The following is a 17,532-nucleotide window of genomic DNA, read 5'->3' as shown; positions in this document are numbered from 1 at the left end:
TCTGATTTTGCTGAAGACGAAAGAACAAATTGGCAAGGTTCTATCAATGGTGTACCCAAAGATTAGATGTTAACAGACCATAGATTAGATAAGGTAAAGGTTCCCCTCGCACATATTTGCTAGTCGTTTCCGACTCTAGGGGATGGTACTCATCTTCATTTCAAGGCTGAAGAGCCAGCACTGTCTGAAGACAACTCCGTGGTCCTGTGACCAGCATGAGTAAACGCTGAAGGCGCACACAACAGTTACCTAGCCGCCCAGAGTCCTACAGGATTGGGCGGCATACAAATCTATTAAATTACTAAATTACTTCCCACCAAAGGTGGTCCCTATTTTTCTACTTGCATTTTCTGGTCAACAAGCTTAGCATCTTAGCCACTGAGCTACCATGTCCCTATAGATTAGAGACATCTCTGTAAATTTCTGAACAAATAACATTTGACTAGGCTGCCTCAACATGGTAAGCAAAAACTGTATTATGGTTGAACTTAGCAAAAGCTTCTGTTTGCTGTTCTTACAAAAAAGTTCCTTTTGCTACCTGAAATTCAGCTATTTTACGTTCTCTAAAGCAGTCGATTTAGATAAAACTAAAGCCATTGAAGCTTCTAGATAGATGTGTATTAATAAGACTGAAATGGTGGGAATTTAAAAGCATAAATGTGGGTTAGAGAAACTTCTGTAACATCTATAATGAGAACCATAGCATTGAAACCTGTGCCACGTATTTCTAGAAACTATACCCTCCAGACTTCTTTAAAAAAATTTCCATTTATACAGCCTTCTACAGAGTACAGGTTCCTGCATTGAGAAACTATATAGTTTAACATCCATTTCAGCAGTAATAGTGTGCGAGAGAAGAATGCATAGTTTGGTAACGGTTCAAAATGGGGAAAGAGCATATAAAATAGAAATGCCAAAGTTTGCTGGATGAGGTACTCCAGAATCACTTAGCAGAGCTGCAGTTCAAAAGCTTTTACCTGACAAATGCTGTTTATTGAATTCTTTATACTTATTACGTTACAAAGAGTGTACACATCTATGTTAAAATATACTTTCTAAACAATGGTAAATAATGCTAAGTTAAGGAAATGAAATATTTCGCTTGTTTATTGGAAGCCATTCAGCTCATAGGTTTCAGATAATTTTTATTTTTTAAAAGAGCCCTCTAAAATTTATAATGTACTAGCCGATAATCCGCCATTGCCCGGGTATTTATTTATAGGGGGGAAATGTTCAGACCAAATGTAATTTCTAATATTGGATTTTCATCCCTACCAGAGGGAGCCTCCTTGTAGAGTATTGTGAAGCCTTTACCATAGCAACTCCACTGTGCTGTACAGTAGAATCCATTTTATGGCAGTACAGTAGAAGTAATTTAAAGGCACAACAGGCTGCATCTTAACAGAACACACACCCAGAGGGGTGTTAAGTCTGTGTCTCCCCCCCCCCCCCCCCAGCATTTGTCTCTAGAGAGTAATAGAGAGTAAGTCATCTGTGTACCAAGTTTGGTTGAAATTGCTCAAGGTATTCCAAAATTATGCTGGAACACACACACACTCACACAGCCAAATTTTATATATATATATATATAAATATATATATGGTTCGATTCCCAGCAAGGGTATGGCTAGCTGATGAGAGCTAAATAGCTTGAAATAGATCTATACTAGTCTCCCTTTATTTATTTTTCAGCACAAATACAACATAAATGTAACAAAGGCAACAGTAAAAATATTGGGTTTCTGTCTGGATGGTCTCTTGTGACGAGCCAATAGGCAGAGAATGGAAGCAGTAAACTTCCTCCCATATTTGGGCATACCAGGGGTTGTAACTCTAAATTATGTATGTATGTATGTATGTATGTATGTATGTATGTATGTATGTATGTATGTATATAATTACACAGAGAAAGAACGTCAGTTCTTAATTTCCATCAAAATGTTTATCTTCATAAATGGGTTTTACGAAGATTTCCACAGGATAAAAGAATCAGTTTGGATCGAGATCCAAGCAGTAGCGTCAGAAAAGTTTAATTTAGAGGAAGTACGGTAATTATGTTTTTAAAAGTTGCTTGAGCAGAGTTTTAGAGAAATCCACACTTTAAGCTCAACCAGTAACATCCAGGGAAAGGTCAGGGTTACGAGAAGTCATCTGCAAATAAATCCGTTTGGAGAGGTCTGGACCAACTCGCCTCGTTGTCGTCGTCACTCCATCGCCACGACGGACAGGAACCTCCGCAAGAAGATTGTGTCGCTCCTGCTCAGAAGTGTGACTGTCATAAGCCTGGAGGCAGCCAGAACACAAAACATTATTTCTATAAGTAAACATACATGTTCTTTTGGATAGTTCATAATTGTTTTGACACCTATGATAAATGTGTCGGGCAGAAGATGGAAAAGGAAAGTAGTGTGAAATTCTATTCCTAGCTGAGAAGCAGCAATTTTTCCAACTTCAGTCATTCCATGGAAACTGGTGACACGTAGACTAGAATCACATATGCATAGCTGACTACCAATAATGGGACCAAGTTAGGTCATCTTTTTAGGAGGATACTGTATCTACTTGCTTAGGGAATAAGCTCTCTTTAAGCACAATTAAATGTAGCATCTGAGTAATTAGGTAGGTTTCTGAAGTGAGGTGTGGGAGGAGTAACCAATGGTATTAACCCAGCCCTTTTGCCTAGAAGACTGAGGTAATCTTTTGAAGCCACACCTACATTCCTCCTTCTGACCCCTCCAGATTAACCTCAGTCTCCGGCCTAAAAGGAGTGTTTCTCTGACTCTCCCTTCGCTTCGAGAACTTAGTTTTTTTTCTACAGGTTTTTTTCCCTTACAAGTGGATTTTACCTTTATCCATCAACTGCATCGCTGCACCCCTCCTCTGCCGTGCTCAGCGCTGCTAGAATCCAAGCCTCGCTGCTTGCTAGTGTGTGCGCGCGCCCCGAGCGACCGAACGGTCACGTAAGAGGGGGGGAAGCCTCCGCATCGCGGGGGCGATAGGAGTGACCGTGCGGCCTCGGAAAAGGCTGACAAAGACCAGCGGAGGCCCGGGGATCCATCAGAGATCGCCACAGTGCTCCCTAGCTCCAGGAGGAGGCTCGGACTGCAGGTCGGCGGTCGCCATCTTGCCGTCATCTTGAGCATGTGAGTGAGCGTGTGATCGGCGTTCTCCTACAGACGCCGAAAGCGCTCAAAAGGCACCAGCGAAGCCAGAAGAGGCTGCCTTTAGGACCAACTCCGCCAGTGATGCGGGGAGGGCTCCAGAGCGGTGCCTGCCGGTGGCTCAGACCGCAGATCAGCGGCAGAAGAGAGAAGAACGCGGATTCAGGGGCAGAAGACTGAATCCGACCTATTTAAGCCGGCTGAAGGAAAGAGGAGGTTGGTGGTCACCGCAACTGTAAGTACCATGGTGGAGGTGGCAAGGAACAGGGATGCTAGGCCTAGATCCCCAGGGCGTGTGGATCCAGAGGAGGGGACTTCTGGGGGAGTCTCCCCGGCTCCCAGGGGGAGATCCCCAACTAGGAGGGACAAATCCAAGGCCCCCAAGAAAGCAACCTCTAGGAAGGAGGTTAGGATGACCAGGGCCTTGACTAGAAGATTCAGGGCTACCATCAACCCTTCCCCCTCCAGGTCCCGATCCCCCCACAGGTTTCCAGCCCTGGATGAAGCCCGGGTAGCATCCCCTGGTTCCCCAAGGGACTCAGGCAGCAGGCACAGCTCCCTATCGCCCCCCCCCCCATCGCCTGCACTTCCAGCTGAGTCTAGGGCTGATCTATTTGGGCGCAGGGCCCCCAGTCCAGCTAGGCATCGGTTGGCACCTCTATCCCCTGATCCCAGGGAATATCCTCAGCCACCAGAGCTCCAGCCTGCCTTGCCTGAGCTCACCAATAGTTTTCAGGAGATGCTAGGTAGGGCCTTAGCCCAAGTGATGGCCTCTGGGATAAACCAGCAGCCTCAGAGTTCCAGGAGCAGGGCTCCCCAGGAGCACTCCAGGGGCCACCAGGACCGCCCCAGTACATTGGCTGCCAGAGGAGCCAGGTCTCCTCCCCTCTACTGCAAGTGAGGCTTCCGATTTAGAGGAAGGAGAGTTGAAGGAGGTGGGGGTTCTCTGAGGATGAGGAGGCCCAGGCAGAGGACGACTCCACCGTCGGTGGTCTTTTCCCCCCCTCCTTATTTAGCTCCTTGCTCCGTAAGGCAAGTGCCACAGCAGACCTGGACCCCCCCACAGATCCTAAGCCTGTGTCTGAAATGCCTAGCACTAGCAAGGGCAAGAGGAAGAAGGGGCCCTTCCATAAACCACCTGTGGCTAAGGAGGAGATCCCCACGCCAGAAATGTTTCTACAGGTGTTCAAATCTCAGTGGGTGAAGCCAGGGTCTTTTCCCACTCCAGGGGGAAATGAGAGGAAATTCTATAACCTTAACCCAACCTTTGCCCAAGCTCTCCAGGTTCCTGAGGTGGACAACCTGGTTGCCACCCTAGCTTCAGCGTCAGCGGTGATCACAGGGGACATCGCCAGCTGTCTCAAGGCAGAGGACAAGAAGGCGGACATCGTGCTGCGTAAGACGTTCCAGGCTATAACATGGGCCATTAGGGCAGCCGCTTCGGCTTCTTTTTTCAACAGGTCCACGGTGCTGTGGTTGGAGCAGCTGAGGGACAGGACTCCGGCCTCAGAAGTTCGTTTGTTGCAGGACATCTCCAAGATGCTGGCAGCCACGCAGTTCTCAGTGGATGCCACCGTGGACGCAGTTAAGTATGCGTCTCGGGCAATGTCATCTTCAGTGGCGTCTAGGCTCCTGCTGTGGTTACGCCACTGGCAGGCAGAGTCCCGGGTTAAGTGGCACTTAACAGGAGCAGACTACACCGGTGATAAGCTGTTCGGAACTGCGCTGGATCCTATCCTGGTGGAGGATAAGAACAAGCGGAAGGTCTTCCCAGCGACCACCAGACGCTCAGACTTCCGGCATGCTCCATATCCCAGGAGAACCTCGTACTGGCCGCCTGAAGTGGAGACCCAGAACCAGAGGTACCAGAACCCCAGGTTCCACAGGCAGGGGGATAGGCAGTTCCATAGAGACAGGTTCAGAGGCCAACAGCAGGACAAGCAGCCCTTTCGAGGAGGAGGCGGTCACCCTTTCCGCAGGTTCAAGTGATCTGTCTGCGGATCACCCTATTGGCGGTCGCCTCTCCCTTTTCGCGAATGCCTGGGAACGAGTCACCTCAGATGATTGGGTCCTCCAGACTGTAAGGCTCGGGCTGCAGTTGGAGTTTCGCTCACTACCCCCTAGTAGGTTCCACACCTTCGCCTCCTCCACAGATCCGACCAAACGGGCCCTTAAGGCCAAGGCCATCAAACACCTGTTAGAGATCAGGGCCATTGAGAGGGTCCCAGAGAGGGAGAAGGGCTCCGGTTTCTACTCGAACCTATTCCTAGTCCCCAAGAGTTCAGGGGGGTGGAGAGCCATCCTGGATCTTAAACTACTCAATTCCAGGGTGGTCTTCCGTAAGTTTAAGATGGCCTCCTTAAAATCCATCTTAGAGGGCATCCGACCAGGTGATTTCCTGGCCTCCATCGATCTCATGGAGGCCTACCTTCACATCAGAATCGCCCCGGAACACTGCAAATTCCTTAGGTTTTCCCACGAGGGCAACCACTTCCAATATAGGGCCCTTCCCTTTGGGCTGGCCTCAGCCCCCAGGACCTTCCCCAAGGTGTTGGCTGCAGCCGCAGGCCACCTGCGCTCCTTCCCAGTCCGTCTGTTCTGTTACTTAGACAACATCCTCGTCTTAGCTAGGTCCCCAGAATCTGCCAAGGAGGACCTGGGGACCACCATCGACACCCTCAGGGCCCTGGGATTCTCCATCAACTTGGAGAAGAGTCACCTGGTCCCATCCACCAGACTCCAGCACCTAGGATCCATTATAGATTCAGTAGCTGGGGAGGTCTTCCTTTCCCAAGATCGAAAGGACAGCATTGTACAACTGGTTCATGAGATTCGCAAGCTACGCTCTGTCCCTGCAGTGCTTTTTTCCAGGCTCCTGGGGAAATTCATCTCTTGCATAGGGATCGTACCGTGGGCCCGACTGCACGCCAGGGAGCTCCAGTGGTTCCTACTCCCATACCAGAGAGCCGGGACGAGCGATGCCAGTTTCAAGGTTCGAGTGTCACCCCAGGTGCTGCTCTCGCTCCATTGGTGGCTGTCTCCAGCATTGAACAAGGGATGCCTCTTCAAGGAACCAGCAAGAAAAGTCCACACCACGGACGCAAGCCTGTTCGGCTGGGGAGCTCACCTGGAGACCCAGATTGCCCAGGGCCGCTGGACTCCAACAGACCTGCGCAACAACATAAACTGGTTGGAGCTCAGGGCCATTCACCTGGCCCTTCGTCACTTCAAGAGCACGGTGACCGGACATCATGTCCTTGTCCTGACGGACAACGTGGCGGCCAAGGCCCATGTGAACAGACAGGGCGGCACCCATTCCAAGGCACTTTGCGACAAGGCCCTGCGACTGGAGAACTGGGCAGAGAGACATCTTCAGTCCATCAGAGCGGAGCACATCTCCGGGACAGAGAACCAGCAGGCAGATTGGCTAAGCAGAGAGACGATTGACAACGGGGAGTGGCAGCTTCATCCCTCAATTGTCCAACAGATCTGCAAGAGGTTTGGACACCCGACGGTGGATCTCTTTGTGACCCCAGAGAACGCCCAGTTGCCGAGATTCATATCGAGGTTCCCGGCCAGGGGAGCCATGGACACAGACGCCCTTCGATGCAGATGACCACCAGGTCTTCTCTACGCCTTTCCCCCCCTTCCTCTCATTCCCGGGGTTCTGAGGAGGGTGGTGTTAGAGGGAGCGGAGGTCATCCTAGTGGCTCCCTTTTGGCCACACCGTCCCTGGCTAGCAGACCTAGTGGATCTGTCCTCAGCCCCCCACTGGAGGATCCCAGCGGGGGAGGTGTCCCTACACCAGGAGTCCCTGGAGCATCCGGATCCGGAGTGGCTTCATCTGACCGTCTGGCGATTGAGCGGGAGCAGCTGAGTGAGGCTCATTTTTCCGAGAAGGTCATTAAGACCGTGGAGGCGTCCAGGAGACAGTCCACCACTCGTATTTACAATGCCTCCTGGGTGGCCTTCACTGACTGGTGCCAAGCTAAGGATCTCCGCCCAGCTTCAGCCTCTGTACCACAGGTTCTGGACTTCCTCCAGGAGGGACTAGAGAAGGGTTTGACCCCTAGCCAAGGTCTCCGCCCTTTCTACGGTCCTGAGGGGGATGAATGCTCCCCTTTTATCCCAACATCCGGTCCTAAGGTGCTTCCTCAAGGGAGTGGCGAATCTGAAACCCCCAGTGGTCCATCGAATCTCCACCTGGGACCTACACACGGTCCTCCAGGCCTTGACGGAGGCACCATTTGAACCCTTGAGGGAGGTTTCCGTTCAGTGTCTGACCCTTAAGGTCGTCTTCCTGGTTGCCGTCACCTCAGCCAGGAGAGTATCTGAGATCAACGCTCTCTCCAACAGAGCGGATCTCTGCACCTTTCTAGAGAACCAGGTCATCCTCAGGCTGGACCCCGCGTTCATGCCCAAGGTCAATTCCCCATTCCACAGGGCCCTAGAGATAGTACTGCTGGATTTCTGTCCGCAACCCTCCAGGGATAGGGAAAGATCTTGGCACAGATTGGACGTCAGAAGGGCCTTGCGCATTTACCTGAAGCGCACAGCCCACTTTAGGCATTCGGAAGCCCTCTTCGTATCCTATCAGCCATCCACCCGAGGTGCCAGGGTTTCCCCGGCCACCATTAGCAGGTGGATTAGAGCGGCCATCTCTCAGGCCTACGGGGCACGGGGACTTCAGGTCCCAGAGGGCATCCCAGCGCACTCCACCAGAAGTGCGGCCACCTCAGCAGCCTGGTCCACCCAGGCACCCATAGAGGAGATTTGCAGGGCTGCCGTCTGGTCTTTTCCCTCACCTTTCATTAGGCATTATCGGCTAGACGCTTATGCCTCTGCGGAAGCAGCCTTCGGAAGGAGGGTGTTGCAGGGAGTCCTTGACTCTCCAGGGGCTCAGGCCCATTAACTCCCTCCTAGGACATCTAGCTTTGGTATGTCCCATTGGTTACTCCTCCCACACCTCACTTCGGAAACTGGCAGTTGGTCTTACCTGAACTGTATGTTTAGAAGAAGGTGTGGGAGGAGTCACTTCTCCCCTTGTGTAGGGCGCCCTGCGCCAAGGGCCTGAGTTAGCTCAGTGGTCAAGCAATAGCAGACAGGAAGGATTTGTGTTGTGCTGTTCTTTGTCTGTCCTTCCTTTAGGAACGTAGGTGTGGCCTCAAAAGATCACCTCAGTCTCCTAGGCAAAAGGGCTGGGTTAATACCATTGGTTACTCCTCCCACACCTTCTTCAAAACATGCAGTTCAAGTAAGACCAACTGCCATTCTCGACTTACAACCATTCGTTTAGTGACTCTTTGAAGTTACACCAGCACTGAAAAAAGTGACTTACGACCGCTTTTCACATAACCGTTGCAGGATCCCCATGCTCATGTAATCAAAATTCGGATGCTTGGCAACTGGATCACATTTATGAGGGTTGCAGTGCCCCAGAGTCATGTAAATCACCTTTTGTGACTGTCTGACAAGCAAAGTCAATAGGGAACCTAGATTCACTCAGCAACTCTGTTACTAACTTAACAAGTGCAGTGATTCACTTAACAACTCTGGCAAGAAAAGATATAAAATGAAGCAAAATTCTATAACTATCTTGCTTAACAACAATTGAGCTCAATTGTGGTCGTATGTTGAGGACAATACTTTTGTCAATGGTTCTGAAGTACTGGAATATCATCCAACAGAATATATGAAAAACAAAAATCAGTTTACTTCCAAAATCTAGGTTTTCTATGTGAAACAGTCTCTTTTTTCTTGCACCATCTGAGAATTTCAGCATGAGATTTTAAATTTCTTCTGCTAGCTGGATATGAATTGGCATGCACACATTGAATATACCTTCTTATAGAAATGTAAAGCCTTGCCTGTATCAGAAGCAGAGGAGAAGGGTACTGGGCTACAATGGCATTGGCCATCTCCAGACTGACTCGGTTGAGTTGCTGAATCTGTCTCTTCCATACCTGAAGCAGTCCTTTTCCAGTACGATCCACTTTCACACCTCTACACCAGTCTCCCTCAAGGCAGAAGGAGAAGCTGGTTTTATTTTTTTCCTTTCTACAAAAAACGACAAGGAAGAAATGTGGCAAAATATTGAAACAAACCATCTCTTGTGATGTTTTTGTTGCTGTATGCAAATCAAAAGCTGGAAGATGGGATCTTCATACAGATGCCATATTTGAAGTCGGGCACTTTGTTTGACAGAATGATATTTGAAGGAATTGGATTACTTCGAGAGATAAGCACAATATGGGCCAAACTCGTCTCTTTTCTAAAACATCTGGCAAACACGTGCTTCATTACTTTGCCTACATCTTAATTGCTAAATTTTGGTGTAAATAACCCCTTTCGTAAGGCATCTACCTATAGTGCGCCATGACACCAAGACTTTCCTTGCAAAACAGACGAAGATGATTTGTGGTAGAAAATTAGAAATGAAATAAAATAGGAACAAGACGCAGATTACAGCAAATGTGCCAGGAATTCACAGAATGTATTTATTTAATGGATTTTTTAGGGCTACCAACTCAAACAATTGAGTAGGCAGTATACAACACAGAGAATAAACGGGGAAAAAGCTAACATTAAAAAAGCAACCCAAAATATAAAATAAAAACCAAGCACGACAATGAAACAAACAAATAGAGACAACTCAGCTGGTCACAAATGTCTGGGGAAAATGTAGTTCTTAATGGCTTTTCTAAAAGTAACCATATTTGGGTCTTAAAAAAGGGAACCTGGAGCATGGCCGCCTCGTAGGGGTATATGGGGTGAGCAGGTGCTCCTGAAATCGAGTAGGGCTTTAATGCTGATAACCAGGACTTTGAATTGCACTTAGAAGCCTCTTGGGAGCCATGGCTGCTCATGAAGTAGCCATATCACATAGATACAACAAGCTGCACTGTGCAACGTTGCATTCTGGACCAACTTAAGCTTTCAGGTGCTCTTCTAGTGAAGCACCATGCACAGATGCTGCAATCGTCCTATCAGGAATGATTAAAGCACAAGTGACCATGAGCAAATCCTGTCCAGGAATGTATGCAATGGGTACACAAGATAGCCTTAGATACTATGCATATACTCTTTGTTAGCTCACTCACTTGAATGGGGCTTCAGCCACAGCCTTAGTGAACATACTAGCAAATTCTCCAAACTCCTTCCAGCTTGCAAGCACTTGAACCTGGACACCTGTGTGAAGCTGCAGCTCGACCAGAGCCTGAAAAAGCAAGGATGAAAACAGACATATCTTAAAAAAAAAAAATCAATAAAGACACTAGACATAAGTTACTATTTCATAACGGGTGGCACTATTTCCTTCAGGATGGCCACTCTTCCAGCTCATTGGATCCAAAAACATTTCCCTCTGCCCCCAGTAGTTCAGAGCGTCGTTATCTCTTTTTGGCCGGCATATTCTGCTGTCCTTCTGAGTACCGTTTTATAAGGCAGTCTTTTCCGATCCAGTGCCTTTCAGTTGTATTCGGATCACAACTCCCCAAATTCCAAGCTAGCACTTGGCCACTAGGAAGAGCACCAGATCAGAATGAACAATTCTGTGATTAGGATGAATGGGGATGGAATTAAAAGTTTCCTGGAATCTAGAAATAGCTGTATAAGCTGTGTTCTTTCATAATTTAAGTATGCCATCTTAATGCTGAACAAAAACAGACTTCAAAACCTATTAAATTGCTATTTATTTATTTATTTATAAAATTTATATGCTGCCCAATCCCGAAGGACTCTGAGCAGCTTACAAAAAAGAGAAGAAAAAAAATTGGCTAGGGTTGCTTCTCTAATGTCTGAATGTCATGATTCCTGGCATCCTTCACTCACCTATCTTCCTTGCTGACTGCATCATGCAGTCTCCTCCTTTCAATCTGTGCATCTGAAGCCTACCTTATTTAGTTTAATATGTGGATGTGTATTGCAAGGAGAGACATTTCAGGGTTCACCATTAGCCTCCCTTAGAGATTGAAGCCTGATCTGGCAGCAGAAAAAACATCATTTCCAGAAGAGGTGATGATCCCAAGGAAGAATCTGAGACATGGCCGAGATAGCCAGCCACACAACCCTCTGCACCAGGTTTACTTACTTCTTCCACATCCAGCCTAGACAACTGAGAAACTGGAATGGCCTTTTCTTTCCGTTTCCTTGGCTTGCCTTCCTCCTGTGCCTTGCTGCTACTTTGCTCTGCTTGCTGCAGCTTCTTTTGTGACTTGGGTTTCTGAGAACTGAAGACACAATTCAATTCACTGATGTATACATTAGTGGTGGGATTCAATTTTTTTCACTACTGGTTCTGTGGGCATGGCATGGTGTGGCTTGGTGGGCATGGCAGGGGAAAGATACTGCAAAATCCCCATTTCCACCCCACCCCACTAACCTGCTTTCCAGCTCCATTCTGCACAGGGCAACAGAAGATGATGCAGCCAATCAGCTGGGACTCAGGAGGCAGAGAATGGATGGGGGCGGGGCCAGTCAGAGGTGGTCTTTGCCGGTTCTCCGAACTACTCAAAATTTCTGCTACTGGGTCTCCAGAACTGGTCAGAACCGACTGAATACCACCTCTGGACTATAAACCTTGGATTCATTTCAAGGAGATCATCTCAGCTTCTGAAACTGTAGCCGTGGATGGGCAATATCTGGGGAGGTGTTAGGAGATACCCGAACTCTGGCCTTTTGGGTTGTGGTACTCTGCTCTAGAACTACTTCCTAATAGAAGTGTATTCCCAATATTTTAATGTCAGCTGCTGTTGAAGCTGCATCTTTTTATCTGGGCCTCCTCTGAGAGGTTAACCATAGTATCAGCCTAGCCAATCCAATCTGCAGGGTGGGTACACTCCGGACTACTTTAGTTAAACAATGCCATCTAGTGGGATCCCAGGACTGTGCCTTCTTAAATGAGGTTCCCTGAGATTTGAACAACCCCCACCCTAAGGTGTTTCCCAGGGCCTCAAAGATCAAATTATGAGATTTCAGAGGGTAGGAATTTCTTCCGTGTTTTAAGCAGTAATTTATCTTGGAGTGGCCTGGCCTATCAAGAACAGAAAGCATCTGATTTAAAGGATCGATGTATGTCAGATAGATAGATAGATAGATAGATAGATAGATAGATAGATAGATAGATAGATAGATAGATAGATTATTTATTTATTTATTTTTTCAGAAATGAAAAGTAAATTTTAACCTGAAGTGTTTTTCTAGTTCTGTTACTGCCAATGACAGCGTTTTCCCAGGAATTTTCTCTGTGATGTTCGCCACAAAACTCTGCAGTGTTTCAGATGGACTTTCCATCCTAGGCTGCAAAAATTCAAAAGGTCAGAAAGGATAGTTCTTTAGCTCTTTGGACTGAAGCAAAGATGTGCAGCCCTTCCAGCCTCTTAGACACAGCTCAGATGATTTCTCCTGCTAAAGCAAAAGAAACGCCTTGGTGGACTATTCCAAAGGATCATTTTATCCAGCATTTTGCATTGCGCAGTGTTGACCCAATGCACTTGACTAGCCCATCCTGAGAACCAGAGATCGTTCTCACTGTGGCTTCCCAGCAAGAGGAGGAGATATTCAGCAACTGGGCCTGGTGGCCACTGAGAGCCCACTGCTTTGGAAATCAAAATGCAATGCCCAAAGGAAATAATCAAGGTGCATAGCAGTGTGAGTTAGACAGTACATTCTGTAGGGAGTTTCCTCCTAAAGAGAAGTCAAAAAGATGCATTCATATTTATACGTGTCAGAAAGGAGACGAAAATGCTGCATGCATACATGTCCATAAATAATAGCATAATAAATCTCAAGATTATTTCTTGCCCTTCTGCTATCTACAAATAAATTTTGGATTACTTCCTGCCCTTCCTCAGATTACTTCCTACAGGGAATAATGGTCTTAGTTAGGAAAACAAAACAAAACATTTGCATCTTGAAATTCAAGAGTTGCAATGGAATGTACTGATAAGAACTTACAATAGGCCACTGTAAAGCTAAATGTAGCAAGGCCACATTCTTTTTGTTTCAAATCCTTTCCATTCTAGTGAAAACTGATGTTCTCCATTCTCCAATTCTGCTCCCTAAATTTGTCAAGCAAAAGCATTGCAGCTGATACACCCATAAGGAGGGCTGGTCAGTTTTGGACGCATCAACTTTTCATAATAAATGAGAACATTCACTGCCCCTGAGTCTCCCTACTCTTTATTTCACAGTGGGAAATCTGATTCATTATTTAAAAAACACGTGTTGTGTGTTGTATTTTAGAACAAGAGATTTTTGTTTTGCTTTGCGCTTTTAGGGTTGGACATTGCTAGACCGATCTTACCTGCTTGCCGTTATGAATCATTGCAATGAAGTCTGGGAGCAGCACTGGCACTAGGACATTGGGTTCTTCCATCCAGTTGTCTTCTTCAGCCTTCAAGCCAAAGCATACATTTAAAATAGGAAGGACAAAAATAGAAGGACAGTTACCATTAGTAAAAAGGAACAACAATTAGGTCATGGCCAGGATTCCTTCAGAAGAAAAGATTAACCAAGGAAACTTCATTAATCAAAACTACCAAACAAAAGACTGCGGGGGAGGACACATACTCTCATACCTGTGCTAGGCCAGTTCTCCTTCTCCAGGTGATGCTGCAGGGCACAATTTGGCTCTCAATCACATAGCTACTCTCCATTGACTGCAAAGCAGCAAGGATCTCATCCGCACCATTAATCTGTAAGAGACCTATTGGAGGCTGTGATTCAAGATGGATTCCCTAAGAAGGAGAAGAACAGATAAGAAAGCCAAGTGTGTGTGTGGGGGGGGGGGGGGGGGGAACCATACCTGGGTCTAACACTATTCCAATGTGTTTCAGACACTGCTCTGGTCTTTGGGCTTTGCGAAGTTGGGCCAAAGCTGCTTTCCTCTGTCTCTCTTGCTCCTGCAGCTGCTTCTGAGCTCCTTGCTCTTTGCCTTTCTGCAGGGCAGCCTGGCAAGCTTTGTCCAAATCCTGATGGTTCTTTCTTGTACTTGTCTGAAGAGGAAAGGACTTCAGGCATATTTGGCGGGTACCATCCTGCATCTTATTATCAGGGATGCGAACTGGGAGCTGGGGCAAGGATTGTGACTTAGCATCCCATGAATATAGCTCTTGATCACTGTCTGAAAATTCCCAAGTGCTGGGTGCCACGTTTTCTTGGAGATCTGAGCCAGCAGGTAGTGGCTCCTGCCAGCAAGTGGGCACCCAGTCTTCATCACTGACACAGGGCTTATTTTGCCCACTGAGCTCTTGGGCACTCTTTGTTTGGATCTTAGTAAATGAAGGAGCGGTTGTAGAGGGTCCAGCTACCAGCAACTTCCTTTGCAGCCTTTCGGCCAAGGGGACAAGCATTTCTTCCTCCTCCTCCTCCTCCTCCTCCCTCTCGCTACTGAGCTGCAGTCTCACATCTGTAGAAGCAGCCATCTTGACTGAATTGCATGGACCATAGGGCTTTTTCCTGGCAGGTGAGCAAAGGAATGAATCTTCCGAGTCTGAGCTAGAGAGCACAACTATTTGGTTCTCAGGAGAAGGCTGGAGGCTGGTTTGTGGGTCAGAAGGAGGTTTGTTTACAGAAAGGAAAACTGGTAGTTCTTCACAGTTGCTCTCATCCAGTTCTGAGAACATGATGTTTAGCTTCAGGCACTGAAGAGACTGCGCTGGGTTGGAGTGGCATCTGAGGGGGGGAAAGCAAACTGTTGAATTCAACAACAGAAAGTTCTCCCTCTTCAAAAGTCACATTCCTTCAAGGATACTTGATCAGGGTCTAATGCTAGAAAAGAATCAGCCAATTGTGAGAGAGATCAATCAAAACCAAGTCACCAGACCTCAGCATTTATTTGTTCCTTCTATTCTCCTGCCCAGTGTACTCCTGCATGAGGAATGCCTATACTTCTGCAAGTCAGGATAAGGAGTGTAAGTTTCCACATTGGGTTTAGCTAATGTAATGTCAAAACAATCTTCAGTACAGTTTCCCCCAAGTGATTCTTCTCCATGTGTGTTCGTGATATAGTCCCTAAAATTTCCAACCAGCATAAGCAATGCCCATGTTTTAAGAATTTCGAGATCCAAAGACTGTTTATCTCAAAAGATAACTGATCACATAGCTTGGAATTCTGGATGCTGTGGAAAAATACATTTGGAGTCTTGGAGCTATTTGGAGCTACTGAAGAGGTCTAATCTGAGGAACAGGAAAAAGACACTTTCCAGCCACATATTAATCCATTGCCTTCTGTGGGCTCCCCTACTAGTTCCCAGGAGTTGCAGATGATCTGACTACCCAAGTGAAAATGGGTCATGCCCCCAGGAACTCTACAATTAGTTATTCAGCCCTGGTTGCTAAACAGTTCATGTGTGGAAGGGGGGAACACTATTATTCCTTGTGGTCACCCTATAACCCACAAAGAAACATCTGCAATAAGGGCAGCGTCAAAAGTCAGTGGAGTGGACCTTTCCCACTGACCTGCCAAGGATTTATGGTAATAACTCATCGCTGATGTCTTCCTTCTATATTTTCAAAGGGACTATATTTTATCATGTATTCATATTACTAATTTGTTCTTAGGGATTATGCAATAAAAAAATTAAAGTTACCCACCAAATTGGCAGAACAGGAAGGTCTATAGAGCCTTACAAAGTGAGAGAATCAAGTTTTCAGGGGAACTCCAAAATTCCATTTTTCTGGAATTCCAAAAAACAAGGGACCATTACAATAAGGGGCCATAGCAGTTCTTTTGCCCACTTCTCCCCCAGTCATTTGTCTGCCTGAGGGTTTTTAATGAGTCAGAATGCAAGATCTCAAATATCATCATCTATCTTTTCTTTTTCCTATATTACGGCCAGACAAAATCAACATACAGTAATTGTATCTTTACATACACAGTATTGATCTCCATATATTCTAGCTATTTGCATTAAGATATACTCCAAATTTACTTACAAGAGAAAGGTTCATAAACTACAATTTCTTTGATGTGAAACAAGCAGGATTCTGTCACCAATTATGTGTATTTCTCCTAGGGAAAGAGAATACCCATTATGAAATGAATTGTGTTGCCTGTTATTTTAATTGTATATTTTATTCCCAAACAGCACAGAATGACACTTCTACTTATAAAGTGATAAAGATGGATATGGAACAACTCAAATAGGAGAACCAGAGCCAATATTATTCAATTGCACTGAAACTACACCTTAGATGAAAGACTGATTTTGTATTGCTTTACCAGTATTATCTTCCCTATTTATAATTTAAAAGCAATCCTACACTAAAATGGCCCATCAATCTCTTTTCCCCTCCCAGGAAGATACAGTTTGCTTTGGAAGGATGAAGCCTCTTTGAAGAATTTTCATCTTTTTTATGAGTTGTTGCAAATTCTGTTTCTGATTGTTAAAGTTTTGACTTTTTTATTGAGTAGGGTTCATTTCTAAGTAGACAGATAGAATATATTGCAGTGGGAGGCATATCCAGCTACATCCCTGTGCAGGAAAGTGGATCTGCTCAGTACACATACACATAGGATTAACTGCTTCAACTTGCTGTTGGCAATAACACTTTAAAAAAAAACCAAAAACAGTTAGAATGATGACCAGGTTGACTCAGCCTTCCATCCGTGGGTAAAATGAGGACCCAGATTGTTGGGGGGGATATGTTGGCTCTGTAAAAACTGCTTAGAGAGGGCTGTAAAAGCACTGTGAAGCAGTATATAAGTCTAAGTGCTATTGTTATAAGCCTATCTCGCTGATGGGGTGACAACAAAGATTAAGGAAATGTTGTGCGAACATAACAAACTAAAGAAGATATCAGAGAAAGCTTACAACATTGTCCAATGGTACCATATCTGCCCAACTGTATAAATATTTATAAAATATGCCCCATTCCAAGCACATCATAACTTTTTTTTAAATCTTGAAAGTATTACGGAAAGATTTGTCTAAAATCTTATAAACATCAGATTCGTTTGAAGAAAAAGAACTACTGTACTATATATTAAAAGCGAGTTTGAACCAGCTATGGAATTCAGCTTGCTGGCTTTATGCCCTAATTGGTGGATGAAAGGAAGGAAAAAGGGAGGGAGGGGGAAAGGAAGGAGAGAAGGGAGGAAGAGAAGGAGGGAGGGAGGGAAGGAAGGAGGGAAGGAAGCAAGGAAGTAAGGTATTTTCTGTTTACGCAAACCGCCTTAAAATATTACTCCACCCTTCATCACGTGAACTCGGGTGCTGGTCCTCCAGAATTCTCCGTTTACAAAACCACACGAAACGTTTCGGCTCTCACCCCCTCGCTTTCGATCTCTTTGCAAAACCAGACCCTGCACCTCCGAAGCCAGGCGCTTCGCTCATTCATTCAAAACGTTCGTTCAAATCGCGCGCTCGCC

General features: G+C 46.2%; 1 protein-coding gene across 1 annotated transcript; it reads right to left on the bottom strand.

Moving 5' to 3' along the window:
• Window positions 1-1,804: 1,804 nt before the first annotated feature.
• On the bottom strand, window positions 1,805-14,839 carry EME1 (essential meiotic structure-specific endonuclease 1). Its single transcript, XM_087710005.1, has 8 exons — window positions 13,966-14,839; window positions 13,739-13,866; window positions 13,465-13,554; window positions 12,346-12,458; window positions 11,251-11,389; window positions 10,262-10,377; window positions 9,029-9,218; window positions 1,805-2,283 (listed from the first exon to the last, which is right to left on the bottom strand). The coding sequence occupies exons 1-8, from the start codon at window positions 14,783-14,785 to the stop codon at window positions 2,107-2,109; spliced, it is 1,773 nt and encodes a 590-aa protein (XP_087566131.1). The 5' UTR covers window positions 14,786-14,839; the 3' UTR covers window positions 1,805-2,106.
• Between the last annotated feature and the right edge of the window lie 2,693 nt (window positions 14,840-17,532).

Source organism: Thamnophis sirtalis, unplaced genomic scaffold, assembly GCF_051295495.1.
Source record: "Thamnophis sirtalis isolate CommonGarterSnake01/CBP01778 unplaced genomic scaffold, rThaSir2_p1.2 scaffold_3, whole genome shotgun sequence".
Lineage (NCBI taxonomy): Eukaryota > Metazoa > Chordata > Lepidosauria > Squamata > Natricidae > Thamnophis > Thamnophis sirtalis.
The sequence above is the reverse complement of the archived record's forward strand: the minus strand, read 5'-3'. Positions and strand labels throughout refer to the sequence as shown.